At 62.4% G+C, this 24,228-nt stretch overlaps 2 protein-coding genes across 3 annotated transcripts in view; one reads left to right on the top strand and one right to left on the bottom strand.

The window, feature by feature from the left end:
* The window catches only part of OBSCN (obscurin, cytoskeletal calmodulin and titin-interacting RhoGEF), an 82,104-nt gene extending 62,673 nt beyond the window's left edge, over window positions 1–19,431 (top strand). The window contains exons 73-107 of the mRNA XM_058677405.1: window positions 413–571; window positions 728–905; window positions 1,223–1,336; window positions 4,199–4,366; window positions 4,627–4,729; window positions 4,903–5,032; window positions 5,643–5,754; window positions 7,550–7,592; window positions 8,870–9,738; window positions 10,707–10,883; window positions 11,401–11,488; window positions 11,627–11,793; window positions 11,971–12,083; window positions 12,164–12,332; window positions 12,424–12,505; window positions 12,623–12,823; window positions 13,052–13,112; window positions 13,340–13,417; window positions 13,498–13,670; window positions 13,755–13,781; window positions 14,167–14,319; window positions 14,408–14,453; window positions 14,665–14,742; window positions 14,834–16,505; window positions 16,653–16,733; window positions 16,810–16,920; window positions 17,005–17,172; window positions 17,512–17,634; window positions 17,710–17,880; window positions 17,995–18,079; window positions 18,174–18,413; window positions 18,514–18,737; window positions 18,815–18,890; window positions 18,976–19,125; window positions 19,202–19,431. Coding sequence (XP_058533388.1) covers window positions 413–571; window positions 728–905; window positions 1,223–1,336; window positions 4,199–4,366; window positions 4,627–4,729; window positions 4,903–5,032; window positions 5,643–5,754; window positions 7,550–7,592; window positions 8,870–9,738; window positions 10,707–10,883; window positions 11,401–11,488; window positions 11,627–11,793; window positions 11,971–12,083; window positions 12,164–12,332; window positions 12,424–12,505; window positions 12,623–12,823; window positions 13,052–13,112; window positions 13,340–13,417; window positions 13,498–13,670; window positions 13,755–13,781; window positions 14,167–14,319; window positions 14,408–14,453; window positions 14,665–14,742; window positions 14,834–16,505; window positions 16,653–16,733; window positions 16,810–16,920; window positions 17,005–17,172; window positions 17,512–17,634; window positions 17,710–17,880; window positions 17,995–18,079; window positions 18,174–18,413; window positions 18,514–18,737; window positions 18,815–18,890; window positions 18,976–19,125; window positions 19,202–19,379 — 6,768 coding nt within the window. The 3' untranslated portion in view covers window positions 19,380–19,431. The remainder of the gene's footprint in view (window positions 1–412; window positions 572–727; window positions 906–1,222; window positions 1,337–4,198; window positions 4,367–4,626; window positions 4,730–4,902; window positions 5,033–5,642; window positions 5,755–7,549; window positions 7,593–8,869; window positions 9,739–10,706; window positions 10,884–11,400; window positions 11,489–11,626; window positions 11,794–11,970; window positions 12,084–12,163; window positions 12,333–12,423; window positions 12,506–12,622; window positions 12,824–13,051; window positions 13,113–13,339; window positions 13,418–13,497; window positions 13,671–13,754; window positions 13,782–14,166; window positions 14,320–14,407; window positions 14,454–14,664; window positions 14,743–14,833; window positions 16,506–16,652; window positions 16,734–16,809; window positions 16,921–17,004; window positions 17,173–17,511; window positions 17,635–17,709; window positions 17,881–17,994; window positions 18,080–18,173; window positions 18,414–18,513; window positions 18,738–18,814; window positions 18,891–18,975; window positions 19,126–19,201) is intronic.
* Window positions 19,432–20,266: 835 nt separating this feature from the next.
* Window positions 20,267–24,093, bottom strand: TRIM11 (tripartite motif containing 11). 2 transcript variants are annotated; one of them, XM_058677692.1, is made up of 6 exons: window positions 23,618–24,093; window positions 22,776–22,871; window positions 22,420–22,647; window positions 21,737–21,759; window positions 21,530–21,630; window positions 20,267–21,334 (listed from the first exon to the last, which is right to left on the bottom strand). In XM_058677692.1, exons 1-6 carry the CDS (start codon window positions 24,023–24,025, stop codon window positions 20,790–20,792), a joined length of 1,401 nt encoding a protein of 466 aa, XP_058533675.1. In that variant the 5' UTR covers window positions 24,026–24,093; the 3' UTR covers window positions 20,267–20,789. The 2 variants fall into 2 exon arrangements, with proteins under 2 accessions (XP_058533675.1, XP_058533674.1); XM_058677691.1 differs by having other exon boundaries at window positions 20,268–21,334; window positions 22,420–22,650.
* Between the last annotated feature and the right edge of the window lie 135 nt (window positions 24,094–24,228).

Below are 24,228 nucleotides of genomic sequence, written 5' to 3'. Positions count from 1 at the left end.
GGGTTCTATGTGTGGGTGGAGTGGGTGTGTTAGAGTTCTGTGTGTGGGTGGTGTGGGTGTGGCAGAGTTCTGTGTGGATGGTGTGGGCGTGGCATGGGTGTGGATGGATGGTGTGAGCATGGCAGGGTCCTGTTTGTGGATGGTGTGGGCGAGGCGTGGGTGTGGATGGTGTGAGCATGGCAGGGTTCTATGTGTGGGTGGAGTGGGTGTGTTAGAGTTCTGTGTGTGGATGGTGTGGGCATGGCAGAGTTCTGTGTGTGGATGGTGTGGGCGAGGCGTGTGAATGGAGTGGGCGTGGCAGAGTTCTGTGTGGATGGTGTGGGCGAGGCGTGTGTGGATGGTGTGGGCGTGGCAGGGTTCTGTGTGGTTAGTCCAGGCTAACCTGACTCCCCACACTTTCTCCGCCTCCCAGGGCCACTTCATTGTGTGGGAAGGGGCACCAGGAGCCCGCATGCCCTGGAAGGGCCACAACCGCCACGTCTTCCTCTTCCGCAACTACCTGGTGATCTGCAAGCCCCGGCGGGACCCCCGCGTCGATGCTTCTAGCTACGTCTTCCGGACCATGATGAAGGTGCCGGCCAGCCAGCCTGGCTGCCTTGGACCTGAGCTGCGCCCCTTGCCCCTCCCACCCCAGGCCAGAGCTACACCCCCTTGCCCGCCCCACCCCAGGCCTGAGCTGTGCCCCTTGCCCTCACCGACGTGTGTCCCCTCCTCCCATTCCTCACAGCTGAGCAACATTGACCTGAATGACCAGGTGGAGGGTGACGACCGTGCTTTCGAGGTCTGGCACGAGCGGGAGGACTCAGTGCGCAAGTACCTGCTGCAGGCACGCACTGTCATCATCAAGAGCTCCTGGGTGAAGGAGATCTGTGGCATCCAGCAGCGCCTGGCCCTGCCTGTGTGGCGTGAGTGTCTCTTCACATCCCCCATCCTGCAGCTGTGGCCACACCCAGGCCAGCGAGTCCCTGGGCCTCCTGCAGAGCTGCAGGGAGGGGCCTGTCCTTTAGATCTGAACTGTCAGGAGCCCTGAATGAGATGCAATGTGGGCCTCAGGCAAGGCAGTGAGGGACAGGCTGAAGCCACTTAACACAGTTCCTTACAGGCCTTGCTGCTCCCCTGTGTGCACCCAATCTGCTCATAAGCAGGGCGCCCTTGAGCACTCGCACCCTCGGGCAGGCCATCTCCCAGGGTGTCAGAACACTCAAGTCCCCATGGTCCTCAGGGCCCCCAGATTTCGAAGAAGAGCTGGCTGACTGCACTGCTGAACTTGGGGAGACGGTCAAACTGGCTTGCCGGGTGACGGGCACGCCCAAGCCTGTGGTGAGCTGGTACAAAGGTAGGCTTCTCTGTTGGCATTCCCTAAGTGCCCTGGTACTGGCTGGGTGCCCCCAAGTACTTGGGGATTGGCTGGATGCTCAGAGTGTCTGGGGACTGGCGGGTGCTCTTGAGTACTTGGGGACCAGCCAAGTACTCAGAGTGTCTGGGGACAGGCGGATGCTCCCGAGTGCCTGGGGACTACCAGGTGCCCAGGGAGCAGGAAGAGGCAGTCCAAGCCTGTCCAGGCAGCCAATGTCATAGGCAAGAGCATGGCAGAAAGTGGATGCACAGCCTCAGTGCAAAGTCAGGACTGTGGCTGCCAGGGTGCCCCAGTGAGGGGCTGAGTGACGGCCTGTTTGGGGGTGCTGGGGGGTGGGACCAAGGTGGCTACAAAGGCTTGGCAGGTGTTCAGCGCAGGCACTCAGTGTTACTCAGCCTCTCCAGGCCCTGTGATTCAGGGAGCAAGCCTCTTCTGGCTCTGCAAGGTTGGTACACATGGGAATGAGAAGAGTATCCTGGAAAGCCACACAGGGAGACACTGAGCAGCCAGAGGTTGGTGCCGTTGCTGGAGTGAATGAGCAGAGCTGGCCAGCTGGGAGGGAACCCAGCTGAGGACTAACTGAAGCGAGACAGGGCGGGCTGGGTCATGACCAGTCCTGGACATCACTGCATGGGCAGAGTGCCTGCTGATTCGTTTGGACATGGAGAGGGCATGGGGAGAGGTGCAGGCCTCCAGATCTTGGCTTCTCTGCCCCTGGGGTCCAGAGCAGTGAGGAGCAAATGGAGCTGCCAGCTACCAGGAGCTGTGAGTCCACTATGAGTGGCTCTTCTGCTGGCTCGCACTCACACAAGTACATGTGTGCAAAGATGCACATATATGTGCATATACTCAGACCCACATCACAGAGTTGTACCCTGCATGTCTATGTGTGTTAACACCACCATCTGCACATGTATTACATGCTTAGCTTGTGTTGCACATATGACATACAGATATCTTGCACGTGGTACGTGTGTATGTGGTATGACATACATGTGCAACACAGCTAGATGTACATGTGAACATGCTTGACTATGTATGTATACACACTACCTACTTGTGTTATGCGTTTTGTGCATGATACATAGATGCACGTGTATACACACTACACTTCTGAACACAACAGCCTATGAATGTGAAGTATACTACATGCACAGACAACTATTTAGCTGCACACTCCACCTCCATATATAATATACAATGCATGCAGGATGCATATATCAGACACATATGTGTGTTCACTGCATGCCAGCACATGTACCAGGTGCACATGTGGTGTGGCTACATGTGTACTCCATGGAAGTGCATGCCATGGCTACGGGGCAGTGCAGAATGACCTTGGCAAAGTGCAGAAAGTGGCTGTCTACAAATTGCCTCCACATGCACATTTTTCATAAACTCACTTTGCAGATTTTTTTGCTGAAGATTATTTTGAAGCATCCTCATCCATAGCTACATGCTTCACACATGTTACATGTACACACGTGGGTCTACTTCACAAGGCACATACACAATGCACTTCACACATGTACACACATGGGTATATTTTGCACATACACACGTGTGCTTCACATACATATATGTGTGGGCGCATTTCACACACGTGCACATGAGTGCACTCCACACATGCACATGTGTGCACACTTGTGGAGCTACATGCAGTGCACATCATGCACATGTGTTTGTAGTCACATGTCGCACTCCACACACACACAGAAACGTGTGCACACATGGATGCGGACATAGAACTGTGTATGCAGTACAGGCACTTTGCCCTCTGGTGCACTCTACCGTGGTCCAGAGGCCTGCCCCACAGGCTGTGATGGCTTCGTCCCTGCCTCCTGAGAGCCTTGGGGAAGATGTCCTGGCCACATGTTGGTGTTGACGGGGGCGCTTGGCCTGTGGGAGCACGGGGAATGCTACACCCTGTGTTGGACTCTCAGGCATGACCGCTAAATCCTGACCTGCCTGGGCCTCTGTCCACATGGGGTGACCTAGCCTGTGTGTAGGGAAGACACTCGTCCAGGGCACCTGGGGCAACAGGAAAGAGGCCCGTGGTGAGACTGGCACCCACTGGGCCCAGGTAACAGCTACAGCCAGCTGTGCATTGAGTGGAGCCTTGTGGTGGCCATTCCTTGGCTCAAGGTGTGCAGACACACCTGCTTTGTCACTCCAGAAGGGGTCCCAGGGAGGATCCTGCTGGGTGCAATAAGCCTCGGGGCCTCTGGCCAGGACGGGTCCACAGCCAACATGGCTACAGGCAGCGACAGAACTTGTGTGGTTTCTTCTCAGTGTGGCTCTCTGGCTGAGTTCCTTGAAACACCTGAGTGTTGCCTGCCTCACTACAGTGTCGGCCGCCCTGTCGTAGGGAGTGAGAATGAGGGGGAGATGTGGGACAAGGCTAGTCTGATCTGGTGCCTTCACAGGAAGTGCTTGGGGTTGTTTATGCCACCATGTGGGATCCAGCTGGCAGCCAACGAATGGTCAGACCTGAGAGACAGAGGGCTCAAGCTGTGGCCATCCTCATGGGCCTCTGGGGGTCTATGGGAGTGTTGGCCTCTGGGCTGCTGTAGAGTACCACCTTGGATGCTCTGTAGGAAGCACCATGGGTATCTACTGGAGACCATACCCTTAGGCCCTGGGGTGTCTTTGGTGGGGTCTAGGTCTCCGGCCCTAGCCCTGCTGCCCACTACTGTCAAAGCTGCATGGAGAGGGAGATGGAGAAACATGATGGGGGACAGAGGTGATCCCAAGACCAGGGCCAGCCTTTGTCTCTGATGGAGGGAGTCTCAGGTGCTAGTCTCTGGCCCCTGCCCCCAGCAGCGTAACTCTCCCTTCCAGATGGAAGGCCAGTGGTTGTGGACCCTCACCACATCCTTATCGAGGACCCTGACGGTTCCTGCACCCTCATCCTGGACAACCTGGCTAGTGGGGACTCCGGCCAGTACATGTGCTTTGCGGCCAGTGCTGCCGGCAATGCTAGCACCCTGGGCAAGATCCTGGTGCAAGGTGAGCAGGGGCTGACCAGGGGAGAGAGGAGTTTCTGCTCCAGACTCAGAGCTGTGATTGGGACAGTATGGGCTGAAAGCAGCAGCTGTGGCCGTCTGACATGGCCCCAGGGCCATGAGTCAGGGAGGGTGCTGTTGGGTGAGGACCCTGTAACACTGCCCTCACTCTGTTATGGTTTCCCTGTTCATGTACTCCTCTGTCCACCTCCACCCCTCTCCATCCGTTTCTCTCCTGACTCCCACCACCTGTATCCTGGCCAGTCCCTCCACGGTTTGTGAGCAACGTCCGGGCCGTGCCCTTTGTGGAGGGAGAGGACGCCCAGTTCACATGCACTATTGAGGGTGCTCCCTACCCCCAGATCAGGTGGGGCCTGTGGGCTGGGGTGGGCAGTGAGGGAGGGTGGGCAGTGAGGGAGGGTGGGCCCTGGGCAAAAGCTGGAGCGGGCTGGACTTGGGCTGCAGCTGGGTCCTGAGGGTGTTGCTGGGGGTAGGGTGTGGGCCACACTGGCCTTACCTGGGCTCTCTGGGACGGCCCAGGTGGTACAAGGATGGGGTCCTGCTGACCACGGGCAGCAAGTACCGGATGCTGAGTGACTCACGCAGTGGCGTGCTGGTGCTGACCATCCGGGCTGCGGGCAAGGAAGACCTAGGGCGTTATGAGTGTGAGGTGAGGCGGGTGCGCCAGAGGGGTAGGGCTTGCCTTGGGGCCCTCGTCCTCATGGCTGGCCAATCTCTGGGGCCTAGAGAACTGGGCAGTCAGGGGACAGCAGGCCGCTGTCCCTACCCCTCCCCTGTCACCCTGAGCCCTGCTCCTGGTTGCTGTTGCCATGCCCCTTCCCCACTCCAAGGATACCATCAATGTTGCCTCTTCTAGGGGCAAACTTGGGGTACCCCAGGCTTTGTCTGCCGCTGTGAAGAGGCGGGCCCACATGGTACCTCTTGTGGAAGCGTCCAGCCCCAGGGGTGGATGAAGCTGTTTGTTGTCCTCTTACCGGTCCATTGCCCTATGGCAATCACACCCTGCATGGGGCCCGGAGGTGGTCAAAGCAGGTGTGCACAAGCGGTGGGTGTCCAGGAAGTGCCAGCCCATCTGGTTCTCCTACTCCTACTGGCCTCTGCTGTGGCCATGTGGAGCTACCTGCTGGCGTGAAGGCTGGGAAGCAATGAGCACTGCCTGTTTGGAGTCTAAATGTCAGAGTCATGCCCAACCGAGGACTGGGCTCCTAAGCCCCCTAGCCAGCCTGGTCTCTAACCAGGCTTCTGCCATCCTTTTTCAGCTGGCAAACCGGCTGGGTGTGGCACGCGGCGGTGGGGATCTGTGCCTGCAGAGCCCGGTGCTGCGAGCCTGGGACCAGCGCCGTTGGGAGCCAATGATGGCGGCTGTGGAAGGTGGGTCCCACATCTCAGCCAGGGCGGGAATGGAAGCCGTGCTCCCCAAGTGGCATCTTGAGTCAGGGAGGTCTGTGGCTGGTCAATGAAGGCACCGTGGGCCAAGTGTTTGTACTGGCCCTCAGCTGGAGACCACACCTGTGTGGGCTGACGGAGGGTGGGCTGGAACCTGGAGCCCAGGGGTGGGGTTGTCCAGGGAGTTGGGATGGGTAAGAAGCGCAGACTGGCCACAGCATGTAAGGGTGGTGGGTGGCTCAGCGTCAGGGGCCAGCCCCCCTTGCAGGCTGGGGCTGGACAAGGAGAGTCCTGGCCTTTGCCTTTTTTGAGGGCCCTGGGAAGAGCCTGACTGCATACAGCTTGGCAGCTCCATCCTCTGGCTAGAGCAGAGTGGGGGGCAAGGTTGGAGCTGCCCTCCTGGAAGGTACTGGTGGGCATGCAGGCAGCAGCTGGGATTGCATGGTTGGGCTGGAGGATGTGTTCTCTGGGTCCTGTGGTGCTACAACCACCAGGGCCACAAGAGCTCAGTGAGGGATGACCTTCAGTGGGCAGGAGTCCCTGCCCCTTATACTCACAGAGGACTGTAAGCGCTGAGGCCCCCTAACTCCCTGGGCCTGCCCATGTGTCTCATGGTTGGTCTGGGAGAGGCCGGAAACTCTTGGTAGAACACAGGGCTCCCTCTTGCTGGAGTTGAGTATGTCTTATACCATCACTTGCTGATCATTATCAGGGTCTAGGGCTGCGTGTAGAGATGGGTGAAGTTTGGTCTTAGTGGAAACCCTGATATTGGGGCCTGTGCCTCCTGCTTCCTAACACCTGTCCTGCCACTTCCTCCCTAACTGTGGCTCGAGCCAGGCTGGCTGTAGGGGCCTTCGTAAGGGCACTGCCCATTGCTTGTGAGTGTGCGCCTGCCTGCAGCTCCGCTTTTGCACGCCTACTGTCACTCACTGGGGACTGGAGCCAGCAGGGGTGCCTGCCTGCGGTTCAAGAGTGAGGTGCTGGCAGTGCATACCCAGTGTATCCAATCAGCTACCTTGAGGGCCTGGTCAGGGACTGCCCCATGCTGTGTTGTTTTTTGAGCCCAACCAAGTTTGTCCTGAGGCTCCTGCCTCCAGGGCGAACAGCATTCCAGTACCCCTGTATACAGCACATATAGCCACAAGTACACATACATATACAGCCAGGACTGGCCTGAGTATATAGCAAGGCAGGAGGGCACCAGACCAGGCAGGCTACAGGCTGTGCCCTGGACAAAGCCACTAGGCCCCTCAGGGCCTTCTGCCCCTTCAGGGTGGCCAAGACAGAGCAGTGCAGTTAGCCTATGGTGTGCCCAGCCTGGCCCTGCCCAGAGTTGCAGGGGAAGCAGCCTGGCTCCAGAGGAACCCTTGCCCTGCCCCTCAGGTGCCCCCTCCCCACAGTTCATTCTGGGCCATAGCCCATGTGGGTTCCCTCTGGAACTCAGTTATGACTGGCAGTGCTGAGCCCCCTCCCCACCAAATGTCAGTGCCTCTCTAGCCCTCCTCCTCCCCCAGGCCTCAAGAGATCTGTGCAGCACCAGGCCTGGCCAAGGCGCTTGCTATCCACCCACTCCCCAGCCCTGCCACTCTTGGCAGTGGGGTGGGGTCTTCCTTCACAGACCTCAGGCCTTCTGGTAGACCCCATCTCCCCCATTTCAGAGATGAGGAATAATGGTCAGGTCCTGAAGCTGCAGGTAGTACATGGCCATGCCCATAGAAGGTCCATCCCCTGCGTGCCAGCGGCTGTGTAACCCTCGCTATTCTGACTGTTTTCTTTGTAGTCACTGAGCAGGAGACTAAAGTCCCCAAGAAAACCGTCATCATGTAAGTGCAGGCGTGTTCTGACTGCAGTGCCCCCGCATGCCACTAACTGGACCTTGCCATACGGCCACCTGCTTGCCTGCACCTGCCTGTGTGTCTGTCCCTGGCACTCTCACAGTTGGGAAGAACTGAGCTGAGGTCCGTTGCCCTAGTGCCCTGAGGGTTAGGGCAGTGTGTCTCCCGTGGTGGCAGGCTTGCATCTGTATGGCCCACTGTAGCAGCTGCCGCCTCGCGTGCCTGCTGAACACATGGGCTGTGACTAGTGCTGACAACAGAGCAGCTCCAGATGTTCCTGGTCTTTCCCAGCACCACATGTCTGTGATGCACAGATCAGGCACAAGGCCCTCCCCCTTGGAGGACCAGGGAACAGCACGCAGTACAGGCTGCCAGGGAGCCTACCACCCCTCTCCGCCCCCTTCCCTGCCTCCCAGGCCACCCCACATGTGTTGAGGAGGAAGTCACACCTGAGGTGGGCATGCTCAGACTGCAGGACAATCTGGGAGGACAAACTCTGGAAGTTGTAGGTGTGGCAGGTGCAGGAGTAAGAGCAGCAAAGACCACAGTTCCTTAAGGCCAGATGACTGGGGCGCTCCAGGGTGCGTCTCCTCGGGGTCCTACTAGGTCTCCTTCTAAAGTTTCTTGGCAGGGGCACTTTTACCCCCAAAGGGCCCCATTCCCTGGGGGTGGATGGGCCATCCTCCATCCGGCTTCCTCTGGGCCTTGGGGAGGGGTCAGCTTCACATTGCAGACAGAATGCTGCCCCCATGCTGGGAGGGGCCTTGCAGGCAGGGGGTTGCACAGGGGCTCTGATGCCTGCCAGTGGCTGTGGTGCCTCAGTGGGGGTGGAGTGAGCCGATTGTGCCCTGTGTGTGTGTGTGACCAGTCAGGCCAGCTCCTCTGGTGTCTGGACAGGCTGTGGGGTGTAGGGGTGACCCTGACAAGCTGTGCGTCTCAACTTGGGCAGGTGCCATGGTCCTGCCTGTGGTCCCAGAGCTGCCCAGCCAGAAGCTCTGTTTCACTGTCTTTGTGCACACTGCTGAGGGGTCAGGCATACCCAGTTCTGCCTCCTTCCTCCAGTCCTGCCTTGGGGGCACCCTACCCCGTGCCAGCCTCCTGTCTGCAGGCCTCAGCACTGCTCCCTGGGCACATGTAGCAGCTGCTTGACTCAACTCCTTGCTGGCTTGTCCCTGAACTGCCTGTGGCATGTGCTGGTGGGGTGGGTGCTGACTGGGCCATGGGTCCCCATGCCCACCCCCTCTTGGGCCCTCTCCTCCCCCCAGAGAGGAGACCATCACCACCGTGGTGAAGAGCCCGCGTGGCCGGCGACGGTCTCCCAGCAAGTCCCCCTCCCGCTCTCCTTCCCGCCGCTCTGCCAGCCCATCTAGGCCAGGCCTGCTGGCCGCTGAATCGCCACCCTTGCCGGGGCCCGGGGCAGGGCCGGGCTGGAAGCCCACAGTGCCAGCGCTGTTCGTGACAGAGGCCGAGGCCCACCCTGCAACCCTGCCTGGGGGTGTCCGGCCCCAATCCCAGTGGGTGGAGGTGGAGGAAACCATCGAGGTGTGCGTGAAGAAGACAGGTCCCCAGGATGGGGACCCCAACTCCAACAACTCCAACAACAAGCTGCTGGCCCCGGGCCCGGCCGTGGTGTACGGCTCCAGTCAGCCCCTCACTCTGTGTGTGGATGCTGAGGGCAGTGTGCAGGGGCACTGTGCACCCGAGATGGATACTCTGCTAGAGGAAGAAAGTGACGGGGAAGGGGAAGGGGAGAACAGGGATGCCAGCAGGCCCTGGAGCCGAGACTCCAAGATCCTTAAGCGTGACGGCTGTGTGCTGACCCTGGCAGACCTGGAGGACTATGTGCCCCAGGCTGGGGAGACCTTTGGCCGCCATGGCACGGAGCCCTGTGCCTGTGACGACCCACCCTGTGAGGTGGCCGTGGTACAGCATGAGATCACAGAGCCCACCGTGGGGCAGCCTGTGCTGCTGAACCTGGGCCACCCGCTGGGCTCTGCCTTCAGGCCTGGGCCACTGGACCACTGGGCCCAGGGCATCTCCCCTGTTGGGTCCCAGGCGCCACGTTGTTTCCATAGTGGTCAAGCCAGCTTCAAGACGGAGGTCTCTACCCAGGTGGTTGGCTTTGGGGCTGTGGGTGAGACTGTCACTGTTCACATAGCATCTGGCAGGGATAGCGACCCCTGCCCCTCACGCCCTGGCCTGTGAGGTCCCAGAAGTCCCTGTCTTACCTGGCATGTGTGCTCAGACCTCAGACTTACTTTTCCACTCCTGGGGCTCCCTGCCCTCTGCCGGGTCCTCCTACCTCATTGGACTTGCTCTTCTGCCATAAGACTGGGCCATGTCCACGAAGCAGAGAAGCCAGGGCTGCTTCCTCCGGCCTGGGCCTGTTCCCTGTGGGTGCTGTCCAAGCTGCCAGGCCTGGCCAAGCCTTGGACTGAGATCCTGAGGGATGCTTCTCCAAGCCCTAGCTCCCCAGGGTGGGTGCGGGTCTGGGTGTGGGAAGACCCTCGTGTTGGCCTCAATGATGAAAATAAACCTACGCTTGGCACTGCCTCTGCTCTTCCTTGCTCTCAGCCCTGGGTCCTCGGCTCCACAGTGGTCTCTACTCAGTCTTTCACTTCAAGCCACGTCCGAGGCTGGCTTGGCACCTCTTGCTGTGCCTATATGTAGGGGTCAAGTGGGCTTGGTGCGACCAAGCAGGAAGGTGCGGTGACCTTCGTTGGGGCCTGGGCCCTTGGTGTTGGGGGGCTGAGCCTGTTCTGGCACCTGCCGGGGAGGGTACTGACTGGGCAAGGGCCCTGCCCCACAGCAGATAGCTGGATGGTGGGTGCGTTTCCACTGCAGGTGGTGGCATGAGAGCCTCAGAGGGGTGCTGTGGCCTGAAGCAGAGGAAGCTGCCAGGCCTGGGGTGGGACTGGACTCCAGCTAGAGGAAGTAGCTGCCCCTGAGTGGGGTCTTCAGGTTCTCTGTCTGTCTTGAGTGAGGAGTGGAAGGGAGGGGAGGGTGGGCTCACTATCCTGAGGATGGGGGATTGGGTCCTGGGGCTGAGCCTAGAGGGGGCCAGACCCTGAACTCACCGACGGAAACCTACCTCCACCACAGGTGCTGTTCTGGAGAGCCCCGCCCACCCTGCACTGGATCCACTGGAACAAGCAGTCCCCCCTAGCCCAGGGACACTGCTGGATGCCACTGCAGGGGACTTTGCCAGCACCAAGGGGCCCTCAGCACTACAGGCGGCTACACCCCTGTGCCCCGGAGGGGAGACCTCAGACACAGCTGGTGAGGCCGCCTGCCCAGGCTGCCTCGTGGGCCAGAGGTTGCCCACAGCGGTGCCATGGGGGTGAGGGTGCACTGGGTAAGACCTGAAGTAGGCACAGAGCAAGACCTGGAAGCTTCTTCTCTATGAGTCTGCTACAAGAGTGGCTGGCCTCCTCCTGCCAGGCCACTGGTCCTGCCCCACCCTGTGCTGTTGGGACTGGACTCAGCCCAGGGAATGCCTAGGAACTCCACCAGGTACAAGGTGGGGACACAGGCCCAGGTGGGGGACCTCCCCATCAGCCCCTGTCCTCCTCCGACCACCACCCCTGTTCACCTTGCCTGTCACTGTGACCCCAGTGCGGCATCCACCCCTGCTGGGCAGAGCACTGCTGGGGCCACCCAAGGCACTGCCCCAGCTCTGGGCCCTGCTCCTAGGTGGGCACCCTGCAAGATGGAGCTCCTCCTTACAGGGGGATAAGGGCATCAGCCAGCTCCTTGCGGGGCACATATCTCAACCGGGCACCTCATCTCCCATTAGCCCAGCCCCTTCAGGAGTCACAGCCTCCCCCCCATGGAGGTCCGGAGCAAGAGGCGGCCAAAGCCCAGGGACGCACGGTGCCTATTCGGTAACTGCCTGCCCGCTGTGGTGGGCCTGTGGGGATTGTCCCCTGGGCTGGATATGGGCAGCTTGGGATGAGAGGCTGGCTCCCTCTCCCACTGCTCATCTCAGAATTTTTGCCACCTCTCCCCCCTCATCACTTCAGGATTGAAGGCCATGCCTGGCCAGGAGCAAGCCCTGGAGAGCTGCTCTGGAATGTCCACAGTCACACCGTCACTGAGACCACACACACAACCTATATCTACCAGGCCACGGGCACAGAGGCCACAGAGAAAATCCCTGTGGGCCAGACCACAGGCATGGCGGCCACAAGTACGCAGTCAGGGCCCCCAGACCTGCCCCCGTGTCCCTAGCGGGGGAACCCCTGGACAGAGGTTGGATGCAAGGAAGGTCTTCCCAGTGGTCAAGCCTGGGCGGTCAGCAGTCCTGGGGGCTCAGTGGGCTGTGCAGCTCGCAGAGCCCTCATCTACATGCTGCTCCCCTCTACAGGGCCACCTAGCATGCAGGTGACCATTGAGGATGAGCAGGTGCTGGCCGGGGGCACAGCGCGGTTTGAGGCGGTCATCGAGGGGAGTCCGCAGCCCACAGTGACCTGGTACAAGGTAGCAGCTGGCCCAGGGCCGGACCTTCATTCTTATCCAGCAGTAGGCAAGGCGCTGAGGCCCTTTCTGTCTTCCTGCAGGACGATGTCCAGCTGGCAGACAGTGCCCGGCTCAGCCAGTGCCAGGAAGGAGCGACCTACGCTCTCGTGCTGCGGGATGTGGGCCTGCAGGATGCCGGCGTCTACACCTGCCTGGCCCGCAATGCCGGTGGCCAGGTGCTTTGTAAGGCTGAGCTGCTGGTGGAGAGTGGTGAGTCAGCCACCCTCCTGCTCCTGGGGCAGACTCCCAAGGGACAGTGGGTACTGGATGGCCACTTTGGCTCCTATCCTACCGACCACAGGGGCCAGTGCACTGGACCTGGAGAAACAGAGCTGTCGGAGGAAGCTGCACTCCTTCTACGAGGTCAAGGAGGAGATTGGAAGGTCTCACCATAGTCCTTTCCCCCGGGGCATCCAGCACGGTGCCCTCTCCCAGGCATTGCCCCCACCCTAGGGTGTGCCCTGCCCCTGCAGCACAGTGCCCTTCCCCTGTGCATCTAGGGGCGTGTCTGGCTTTGTGAAGAGGGTACAGCACAAAGGCAACCAGCTCTCCTGTGCAGCCAAGTTCATCCCTCTGCGAAGCCAGAGCCGGGCCCAGGCGTACCGTGAACGGGACATCCTGGCCTCGCTGAGCCACCCACTGCTCACCCAGCTGCTGGACGAGTTTGAGACGCGCAAGACCCTCATCCTGGTGCTGGAGCTATATCCTGCTGGTGGCCCTGCGTGGGAGGGTGGGGGAGGGTCGGGAGAGAGGTCCCAGGATGGTCTCCCGCCTCACTCGTAAGCCTGGCTGAGGGTCCTGGTGTCCTCTGACCCTGTGAGCACCCCGTTTCCAGGGTGTCCTCTCCTCTGGGACCCCACCCTGACCAAAGTGTGGCTCCCCAGGGTTGGGTGGTCACAGGTCTGGAGCCTCTCCTTGACTTAGCCCAGGTGCTCGTCGGAGGAGCTGCTGGACCGCCTGTTCCGGAAGGGCGTGGTGACTGAGGCTGAGGTGACCGCCTGTCCACCAGCTGCCCCGGGGACCTCCCCTGTCCTTGACAGGGTCCTCATGGGTGTCCAGCCCTTCCTTCGTGCACTCATGGTCTTGGCTGGCCTGGACCTGGCTCAGCTGGCTCAGGCTCTTGCTGTGCCATGAGGGCCGAGGGAGACGGCACCCACGTGGGGGGGCGGACAAGGTCTCTGGGCTGGGCCGTCTTCTGAGCAGTGCCTGGGCCGCAGGTCAAGGTGTACATCCAGCAGCTGGTGGAAGGCCTGCACTACCTGCACAGCCACGGTGTCCTCCACCTAGACATAAAGGTACTGGGCACCCAGGATGGCTAGAGGGGGATCACTGGAAGCCGAGTTGTGGGGTCACCTTCCCTGACCCTGTCCTACAGCCCTCCAACATCTTGATGGTGCACCCTGCTCGGGAGGACATCAAGATTTGCGACTTTGGCCTTGCCCAGAGAGTGAGCTCCACAGAGCCCCAGTACAGCCAGTATGGCGCCCCTGAGTTTGTGGCTCCTGAGATCATCGAGCAGAAGCCCGTGAGCGAGGCCTCGGACATCTGGTGCGTGGCGGGCTGTCCCTTGTGTGGACACCTCTGGCTGGTGGCCAGGCTGGGCGTGACTGCTGTCGTGGTTTATTCCTGCAGGGCCATGGGGGTCGTCTCCTACCTCAGGTGAGTGACAGCCACCCTACAGTGCACTGCCAGCTGCCCCAGCTGGAGGTGGGCACCCCGAGGTAGACACCATCCAGGGGACAGGGCTTGGGGCTGCCCCATCCAAAGCTCTTCCAAGCACCTTCCATCAGCATCTGCCTCCGGGCAGCCGGCTCTAGGATGGGCAATTGCTGCCGTGACGAGGTAGGCAGAGCCTACGTCTGTGCCAGCCGAGGCCTGACCCGCTGCTTCAGGGCTCAGCCACATGCCCACATGAAGCTCTGGCTGGACCGCTCCCCAGGCCTTACGCAACCTCTGCCACCACTTGATCATACCAGACAGCATACCAGACCCTCATACCAGACAGCAGTGATCAGAACCCACCCAGCAGGATCTTTGCTTTCAGTCTGACCTGCTCGTCCCCCTTTGCTGGTGAGAGTGACCGGGCCACCCTGTGGAATGTTCTAGAAGGACGGGTGTCCTGGAGTAGCCCTGTGGCTGCCCACCTCAGTGTGGACGCCAAGGACTTTCTCCAGGCTACACTCCAGAGAGCCCCAGAGTAAGTACCCCTTTGTAGCCTGCTGAGGGCTGGCTGGGTAGCCTTGATTGCCAAACACCTGGCCTGACCCCACTTCCTCTCCTGGCAGGGCACGGCCCAGTGCCTCTCAGTGCCTTGGGCACCCCTGGTTCCTGGTGAGTGAGCTTGGACATGGACCCCTCCTCAGCCCAGAGAACCCAGAGTGCCCACCTCATCTGACCCTTGACCTCTAACCCACTCCCCTTCTTTAACCCTGGACTGCGAGCTATGGAGTTCCCTGTCCCCGGGCGGTCCCTGACCTTTGATATCCAGGGCCGGGGGTGGTCTGGCCACCCCTGCCCAACCAAGTGCCTCTGCCGCCACCAGACATCTGTGCCAGCTGAGGAGGCCCAGTTTGTCAGCACCAAGCAACTCAAGTTCCTCCTGGCCCGCAGCCGTTGGCAGGTAGGTGCTGCTGTCCACCTGGGGCTTGACTGTGCTTCCTGGGGTCCTCAGCCCTCTGATGGCTGCCCACCTGCCACTCCTCTGCCTTTAGCGTTCCCTGATGAGCTACAAGTCTGTCCTGGTGATGCGTTCCATCCCTGAGCTGCTCCATGGTCCACCCGACAGCCCCTCGCTGGGTGTGGCCCGGCACCTGCGGGACCAGGCTGGCGCCTCTTCCAGCTCCTCCTCCTCCTCCTCTTCAGACACTGAGCTCACCCCCTTTGCCCGAGCTAAGTCGCTGCCACCCTCCCCGGTGACGCACTCTCCACTGCTGCACCCCAGGGGCTTCCTGCGGCCCTCAGCCAGCCTGCCTGAAGAGGCTGAGGCCTGTGGCCCTCTGGTGACTACAGCCCCACCAGCACCGCCTCCTCGCACAGGGCCAGTGCCCCGGCACAGCGTGGTTCACAGTCTGTTCCACCAGCAGGCGGGTGAGGACCCTGTCCCAGGGGGCCGGCGACACCCAGTCCGGCGCCGGCACCTGCTGAAGGGTGGGTACATCGCGAGGGCTCTGCCTGGCCTGCGGGAGCCGCTGATGGAGCAGCGGGCGCTGGAGGAGGCCAGTGAGGAGCTGCTTACACCTCCTGCCAAGATCCCCTCCTTGGAACCTGGCCTGCAGCCACCTGGCCCTAAATCCCATGAAGACCTGGCAGGTGCCACCAGCCCATCCCAGGATACCTGCTTTGGGGGACGGTGCCCACCTCCAGCTCCCCCCAGGCGACTCTCGTCCTCCAGCGGCAACCGGGCCTGGGCTCAGTTGGAGGGGGTGGCCCAGGACAGTAGTCAAAGGCAGCCAGTTCCCCTGGGCCTCCCTGAGCAGGGCCATAGGCCCCCCTCAGCCCCTTCCAGCCCCTGCTCCTCGCCTGCAGCAGAACCCCCAGTACCCCCTTCTATAGCCACAGCCAACCTCGTGCCAGGCTCTAAGACAGGGCTGGAGGGCATGACCCTGCCTCAGGGAATGGGGCAGACGGGCTGGGGGTCAGGTCTCTCCCAGGAGGACGAGGGCTCCCCCGACAACAGCCCCCACATGCAGCGGCCACAGGAACAGGCGACTACTCGCAAGTTCTCCCTGGGATCCCGGGGGGGCTATGCAGGGGTGTCAGGCTATGGCACCTTTGCCTTTGGGGGTGACGCGGGGGGTATGCTAGGGCAGGGACCCCTGTGGGCCAGGCTGGCATGGGCTGCATCCCAGTCCTCAGAGGAGCAGGACGAAGCTGCAGCTGGTGGGGAATCCCTGTCAGCAGCCCCAGAGCTGGGCTCCTGGGAGGAGCCTGGGCAGGTGTCTCTGGTACAGATCCGGGACCTGTCAGGGGACGCAGAAGCAGCTGACACCCTCTCCCTCGACATCTCTGAGGTGGACCCTGCCTACCTGAACCTCTCAGACCTGTATGACATCAAGTACCTGCCCTTCGAGTTCATGATCTTCAGCAGGGTCCCCCGGCCCGAGGGGCAGCCGGGGCCACCGTCCCCAGAGCCTGAGGAAGAGGATGCGTCCGAGGGGCTCCCAGGGGCTGCATGGCCCTGGCCCCAGGCCCCGAGCCCTGAGCCTGGTCTGGCGATCACAGAGGAGCCTATGGACCTGGATGTGCTGCTGGGGGCGGCCACCGCGGGCAGGAAGCGCAAGTGGCCCTGCCTGCCGCTGGAGGAGCCGCTGGAGCTGGGGCTGCGCCAGCGGGTGAAGGCCTCCATGGCCCACATTTCCAGGGTCCTGCAGGGCCGGACCCTCGGTGAGCCTGCCCTGCCTGCCTGTCCAGCAGGCTCAGCGGCTCTGCTCTGCTTGTCCCTGGTGTGCAGGAGTGCACCTGAATTCTCCCAGACCCTTGATGGGGCGACCAGCCCTTCCCGTCTGACCTCCTGCCCCCTCTCCCCAGCAGGCGTGGAGAAGGAGGGCCCCCCTAGAAAGCGGCCTGGCTTCACCTCCTTCCGCCTGTCAGGTCTGAAGGGTCGGGACCGAGGTAAGCAGGCGGCAGAGCAGCTGGGAAGGGGTGGGCAGGGCCAGCGGCCTGGCTGAAGGCTCACCTCTTCCTTCAGCACCATCCTTCCTACGGCAATTGTCGGATGAGACAGTGGTCCTGGGTCAGTCGGTGACCCTGGCCTGCCAGGTGTCAGCCCAGCCACCCGCCCAGGCCACGTGGACTAAGGGTGAGAAACCAGCTGACCGGGGGCAGGGTGGAGCCGTGGTAACCACAGCTGTGTGCTCACCGGGGCCCACTTGGTCCCTCACAGACGGGGATCCCCTGGAGAGCAGTGGCCGCCTCCTCATCTCTTCGACCCTCAAGGACTTCCACCTGCTGACCATCCTGGTGGTGACTGTCGAGGACCTGGGCGTGTACACGTGCTGTGTGAGCAACTCACTGGGGACAGCAGCCACCACAGCCACTCTCCGGAAGGCAGGTGGGTGGGATGGTCAGGGGACCCTGCCCTGCGCTGGTCTACACGTGCTTGCTCTGGATCCCTCCTGACTGGTCTAGGCTGGCACAGACTGGGGAAGGGCAGGATGGTTGGACACAGGGCCCACAGCTGCCCAGGGAAACGGCCTGTGTGCCTGGTGGAAGGTGGCAGTACTTCCTGCCTCACTGTGGCAATTCCAGCCTGAAGCTCACTGCCGGCTGCCCGCATCCCTGTGCTGTAGGCCGCTGAGCTGAGCTACTGGGCTGGGGAGGCCAGGCAGGCAGAGCCCCCTTCCGCTGGCCCTGACTGGACGGGGTGGGCTGCTGATGGGCGTCCCTACAGAGCGTCCCTCGTCATCCCCACGCCCGGATGTGGGGGAGGTGTCTGAGGACGGGGTGCTGCTGGTGTGGAAGCCTGTGGAGTCGTGTGGCCCAGTCACCTACACTGTGCAGTGCAGCCTGGAAGGTACTGAGCCCCTCCTGGCACACCTGGCCTGGGGAGGGGGGCTTCCTGACCCCTCACTGCTACCCTGCGGCCCAGGTGGCAGCTGGACCACCCTGGCCTCCGATATCACCGACTGCTGCTACGTCACCAGCCGGCTGGCCCGGGGAGGCAGCTACACCTTCCGCACAGCCTGTGTCAGCAAGGCGGGCATGGGCCCCTACAGCAGCCCCTCGGAACAAGTCCTCCTTGGGGGACCCAGGCGCTTGGGTGAGTGCCCCACGGCCCATCTCCCTGAGGGAGGACCTGTGCACCACGGCCTGCCTCAGCCCACACCCATGGAGCAGGGGGAGAGCTGCTGGCATCATCTGCTGCTCCCCACAGCCTCTGAGGAGGAGAGTGCCCAGGGCCAGCCAGTCCAGCCCCTCCCCAGCACGAGGGCCTTCGCCTTCCAGATGCAGATCCGCAGGTGGGAGCTGCACAAGGGGTGGTAATGACTATAGTCGCTGGGTGGGCCATGGGCTCTGCCCACCCACCAGCCCCCTGGTGCCTTCCTCGCTTAGGGGCCGTTTCAGCGTGGTCCGGCAGTGCCGAGAGAAGGCCAGTGGGCGGGCGCTGGCTGCCAAGATCATCCCCTACGAGCCTGGGGCCAGGACAGCTGTGCTGCGTGAGTATGAGGCTCTCAAGGGCCTGCACCACCCGCACCTGGCCCAGCTGCAGGCAGCCTACCTCAGCCCACGGCACCTGGTGCTCATCTCCGAGCTGTGCTCCGGGCCTGAGCTGCTGCCCTGTCTGGCGGAGAGGTGAGTGCTGGGGGACGAACCGGCGGATGGATGTGGGCCGTGGGGAAGGGATGGGCACGGGGACTGGAAGGGGCCGGGCTGAGTCCCTTCTCCCCTCCAGGACATCCTACTCGGAGTCAGAGGTGAAGGACTTCCTGTGGCAGATGCTGAGTGCCACCCAGTACCTGCATGCCCACCGCATCCTACATCTGGACCTGCGCTCTGAGAACATGATGGTCACCGAGTACAACCTGCTCAAGGTTGTGGACCTGGGCAGTGCCCAGAGCCTGGACCAGGGCCAGGTGTTTCCCTCAGAGACCTTCAAAGACTACCTGGAGACCATGGGTGCGTACCTCCTCTCCTGCCCCAAAGCGATGTGCCCAGCCCCCGGCCCGCCCCTGCTCACTGCCTGCCCTGTGCAGCTCCAGAGCTCCTGGAGGGCCAGAGTGCTGTCCCGCAGACGGACATCTGGGCCATTGGCGTGACCGCATTTATCATGTGAGTCCGTGGGCGCTGAGTGCTGGTGGGTGGGTGCCAGGGCCCCCCTACAAACCACCTGGGAACGGTCTACCTGCCCACACAGGCTGAGCGCTGACTACCCGGTGAACGGCGAGGGCGTGCGTGACCTGCAGCGGAGCCTGCGTAAGGGTCCACTCCGCTTGGGCCGCTGCTATGCAGGGCTGTCTGGCGGCGCTGTGGCCTTCCTACGTGGGGCCCTTAATGCACAGCCCTGGTGAGGACCTTGCCATCCACCCCCAGTCCTGGACCCCTCACTGCCCTGTCTCCAAGCTCACATACCCTCCCCACAGGGCCCGGCCTTGTGCAGCCAGCTGCCTGCAGTGCCCGTGGTTGACTGAGGAGGGCCCAGCGGCTGCCCAGTCCGCACCGGTGACCTTTCCCACCACACAGCTGCGAGCCTTCGTGCGAGAGCGTGAGAAGCGCAGAGCACTGCTGTGCCGCAGGCGTCGCTCTCCACAGGGGCGCTGAGTGCAGGTGGGATGCTCCAGCCCCCTGGCCAATAAACACAATCTGGAGTCCAGGCCTTCCTGCTTTCTTTGGGGCAGGGGCTAAGGGCTCTGGGGGTGCCAGCCCAGGCTGACAGATCACCCTGGGCTACTCAGATCCCTCCTGGGGCACTGGGTGAGGCCTAGGAACACTGGCAGCGGGCTGCAAGACACAAACCAGTCAGGCTGCCCCCAAACCCCTGGCTTAGATGACTGTGTCCAGGTCACCTCCCCCTGGAGCCCCAGCTGGTCATCTTGGACTGCTTCCTGCACCTCAGCCAGTCCAAGGGCTATGAGGAAGGCTGCTGGCCCTCAGGGCAGGTAGACAACCAGGTGCATCCCCTCCCCTCAAAAGCTATTGTTACCCGATCACGCTCATCCACACACTCCACGGCCACAGTGGAACCCAAGGCAAGCAGGTGCTCCCCTGTGGGACCCCTTTCCACCACCCAGGAAACCCTGCGGGGGCACTGCTGCACCAAGGTGAGCCCACCCACAGCTCCCTGTCAGCACAACACACTGCTTACACACGAAGGATGTGCACACACTGCCTGTGATGGGCGAGGTTGTCCCCTCAGGGCTGCCTTGCCTCTCCAAGGCTGATGTCCATGGCTTCCTGCAGAGGAAGATCTCCCTCCCTCTCCCTCCCGGCTTGCCACAGCCAGCTCCGACTCAGCAACACTGTAGCTCCAGTCCTCCCTCTGCACATGGCATGTCGTGTTTCCTCAATTGCTGGGTGCAAGCCCAGACCAGCCTGGACCGTTTTTTGCCATCAGCACAGCCCTGGCATACTGCATGGGCTGAGTTCTGGGCCAGCTCCATGCCTATGGCCTGGGGAGGCAGCAAGGCTGGCCCACGCCATGCCTGTCAGGAAGCCAGGTGGATCTCTCCTGATTCTCAAATAAACCCCTAACTCTAAAATTGCATGCTGACGTGCCAAGCACCTGCACACACATTTGTTCGCATCACAGGGAGTCACGGGTCCAGCTCCCTGGGCTGCTGCCCAACACCACAGCCCCATCTTGCCCTGGCAGCCCCATGCGTCCCTCCAAGGAAGCCGGAACAAGATGCTTGGTTTATGTCTCCACGGGGCTTTAAACAAGCCCACGCATAGCTGACATCTGTTTAATATAGAAATGTTCTTCTTGTAATAAATAAAAAGACTAAAACCCAGACTTGACACAACTCCGGGACTTGGAGCACAGGGCTCCTGAACCCCTGGCTTCCCCAAGTCTACCCATGCTGGGCGCTCCCCACCTCCCAACCCCACTCCGGCACAGGCTCGGCCTCTGCTGGCCCCTCCTGAGCTGGTGGGCACAGCTGGGATAGGCCCTGGTCTGTCCACCCCGTGTGTGGTACAGTTCACACCCCTGGGGTTCCTAAGCATACTCCATCACTGAGGGCCTGGGGGTTCTCCCGCGGCCTTGGGCCAGCAGATGGTCATTGGGGTGGGGCTGCTGGACAGCGGTGAGAAGAGGGGCCGCAGTGTCCCCGAGAAGGGGGTGTGTGGGAAGACAAAGAGCAGTGAGCCATCCGAGGCACTGTAGAAGGCCAGCAGTCCTGCCTCATAGTCTAAGAAGATACCTACACGGTGTGGGGGCTCCCGCAGCGGCGCGAACGCGCGCTCCGTGCAGGCGTAGTAGCTGCCCAAGAACACGAGGATCCAGAAGCCGTTGCCCGCGCTCAGCTCGCCTTGCTCCTTGCGGTCCACGTTGTCCCTGCACACGCCCAGCGCCCAGCTGGCACGGTCGCCCACCTCCACCTCCCAGTAGTGCCTGCCCGAGCTGAAGCGCTCCTGGCCCAGCACACAGGGCCCAGGGTCAAAGCGCTCTGGGCTGTCAGGCAGCGGCTGCCGCAGGGCCCCGCGCTGCACGCTCCGCCGGTCCTCAGACAGCACCAGCTCAGGGTTGGCAGTGTCGGGGTCCAGAGTCACATCCCCTGCAGAGAGAGGCCAGGGTCATGGTGCAGTGGACCCGCTCCCACGCCAGACGGTGACAGACACCTGAGGACGCTCACCCCGAGCCCCAACCCTCCCTGCAGCTCCACCTGGGCAGACGGCAACTGTGGCTGAGCCCAGGACCAGGATAGCCCGGGACACGCCGTGTGGCGTAGCCACCCACCCGGCACACCCACCTCGAAAGCGGCGTAGTGCGTCCAGCAGCCCCGGGACCCGGCACACTGTGCGCAGCTCCATGGGCACCACCTCGGGGGGCTGCAGCTTCACATCCTGGACCCTGCGGGCGGGCGTGGGCACAGCCATGTCACGTGGGCTGGCCACTGTGGGGTCACATCTGCCCAGGCCTCACCCCCCGCCCACAGAGGCCAGGGTCTAGGCCGTACCTGTGCAGCACCTCCTGCACATCCTGTGGGAACGAGAAGCGCCTGGTCAGTGGCCACACTCGCATCCACCCGGCCCTGCTCTGTGGCCCAGGCTTGGGCGCCTCCATGAGGTCTGGGCACCTGGACCTAGAGCCTCAAATCCCAGTGGGCTTGGCCTCCCGCCTCCATGGCCTAAATACCCTGGGAGCCCCAGATTGGTTGGGGACACAGCCTTCAATGACATCATCCCTAGCCCCAAGGCGGAGACTGCCAGGAAGCAGGGCAGAGGCCCACGTGGATACGGGGAGAACACGGCGCGCACCCAGGACACAGCCGGGGAGGACACACCCTCAGGGACAGCCTGGACTGTGGGCTGTGCTGGGCAAAGGAAGGAACCCTAACCTCATGGCACGTGGTTCTATGCCCTGTTGTCACCAGGGCCAAACTTCTTCCCCCCCACTGCCCGGGTGGCTGTCTACACCACCTGCTCTGCGGTCACCCCAGCAATCAGGCCATCCACACAGGCAGGGTCCCCAGTAAATGGGAGAGGCCCTCACAACGTGGTGAGTTCGGGTCCTGGGGGAGGTCCATGTGAGCCACATGTTGAAAACTGGTGGGGAGCACCATCCCCAGGCCTGGTTCAGGTGGCAGGAAGGGCCCCGGGGAAGGCAGTGGCCTGGGCTGTCGCCTTGCCCCCATCTCACCTGCAGTAGCCCGAGTGCCGGCAGCTGGCAGCGCCCCTCCAGCTCGGCGATGAGCTGTGCCAGCTGGGCACTCTGCTGGCCTAGCCGCGCGGCGCCCTCCCGCAACCGGGGCAGCACAGCCAGTTCCTCCTCCTCCAGCTCCTGCAGCAGCCGCTGCTCCTCCTCTGCCAGCAGGAGGCGCAGTCGCTCAAATTCACCTAGCACGTTCTGCCGCTGGCTGTCCACCATCTTCTGCAGGGGCAGGGGCAGGGGCTGCTGAGACCAGGCTGCGCATGCCCCCCACAGCCAGGGTCCGGGTCCACCCCCAGCACCGGGCAGCCCTGGGAGTCCCCACCCCAGCCCAGTCCGGCCCCTGCCTGCCACAGGGCGCAGGTCTCCTCCGCCTGGGCCTGGAACAGCAAGGCCTCCTCCATCTGTTTCCGCAGCTGCTCCAGGGATACCTCCAGTTTGCCCTGGAGACACAGACAAGGGGGCGCCTCAGCCCTCGGCTGCTGCCCTGCTGTCCTACTGCCCACATCTCGCTGTCCTGCTGCCCACACCCAAACCACACATGGAAGGTGCCCTCCAGCCTCTTCCAGTCTTGAAGCCACACCTGCACCTTCTTTCCCAGCAAGGGGTTAACAAGGGCCCCTGCTGGGGACATGAAAGGGGGGAAGGGAATGCTTGGGTGTGCACACGTTGAGTTGGGTTGTCTTGCGCCCACAGTCCCCCGGTTCTGATTCTGTCGACCTCCGTCCTTTCAATCCTACAGAAATTGTCCTCTGACTTCCATCTCTTTCCAACAGATATTTCCAGGTGGGGTCTGACCATCAGCACCCCAGGAAAACTACAGACCGCCATAACCTTCCCCCAAGAGTCCTTTGAGTGCCATAAATGTCTCCTGTAAGAGCCCAAGACCTCTGATCACTACACCCAGGGCAGGAAGCATCCTCTGCTCCCTCTCCCTCTCCCCCCACCGGGAGTCCTTGGAGCAGTCGGGCTGTGTCCCCACACCTTGCGCCCAGATCCACAGAGGTCATGACCCCGTGTGAAAACGGCAGCAGCAAGTGTCCACTCCCGTCCATCTGCCCCATCATGCCTGGGCCCACACAGGGCAGGGGCGGAGTACCCCTAGGGGACGCTCCGGAGGGCTGGAAAGCCCGAGTCCAACGCCCGAGCCCCCGCGCCCACGCCCGCCCGCCCGCCCGCCCGCACGCACCTTGAGGTCGTCGGCCGCGTCCTGCAGCGGCCGCACGCGGTGCGCCCAGTGCTCGCCCGAGCGCTCGCAGCCGGCGCACAGCAGGCGCAGCTCATCGCCGCAGAAGGCGGCCAGCGGCTCCCGGTGCGCGGCGCACACGCCCGGCGGCACGGGCGACGGCGGGTGCAGGCGCCGCGCCAGCTCGGCCATCTTGGCGAGCGGGCGGTTGGGCCGCAGGTTGCGCTGCGCCGACAGCTCGCGGCACTCGGGGCAGGCGTACGGGCCCTCGGGCTGGCCCCAGCAGCGCCGGATGCACTCGCGGCAGAAGTTGTGGCCGCAGTCGGTCATCACAGGGTCCGTGAAGTAGTCCAGGCAGATGGCGCAGGTGGCCTCCTCCTGGAGGTTGGCGGATAGGTCCGGGGCGGCCATGGCGCGCTCCCCTCCGGGTGCGAGGCGCGGGGCGGCCGGGCAGGTGCGGGGCGCGGGAGGGCGAGCGGCGGCGGCGGCGGCGGCGGAAGCAGGAAGCGGCTGGGGCCGCTGGGCCCGTTTATTTATTTATTTTCCTTTTGTAACCACCCGCTTCTGCCTCCGATTGGCTGCGGCGCGTCACGGGGCCATCAGGCGGGGCGGCA

Source organism: Ochotona princeps, chromosome 19, assembly GCF_030435755.1.
Source record: "Ochotona princeps isolate mOchPri1 chromosome 19, mOchPri1.hap1, whole genome shotgun sequence".
Classification (NCBI taxonomy): Eukaryota; Metazoa; Chordata; class Mammalia; order Lagomorpha; family Ochotonidae; genus Ochotona; species Ochotona princeps.
This window is presented reverse-complemented; position numbering and strand designations above follow the sequence as displayed.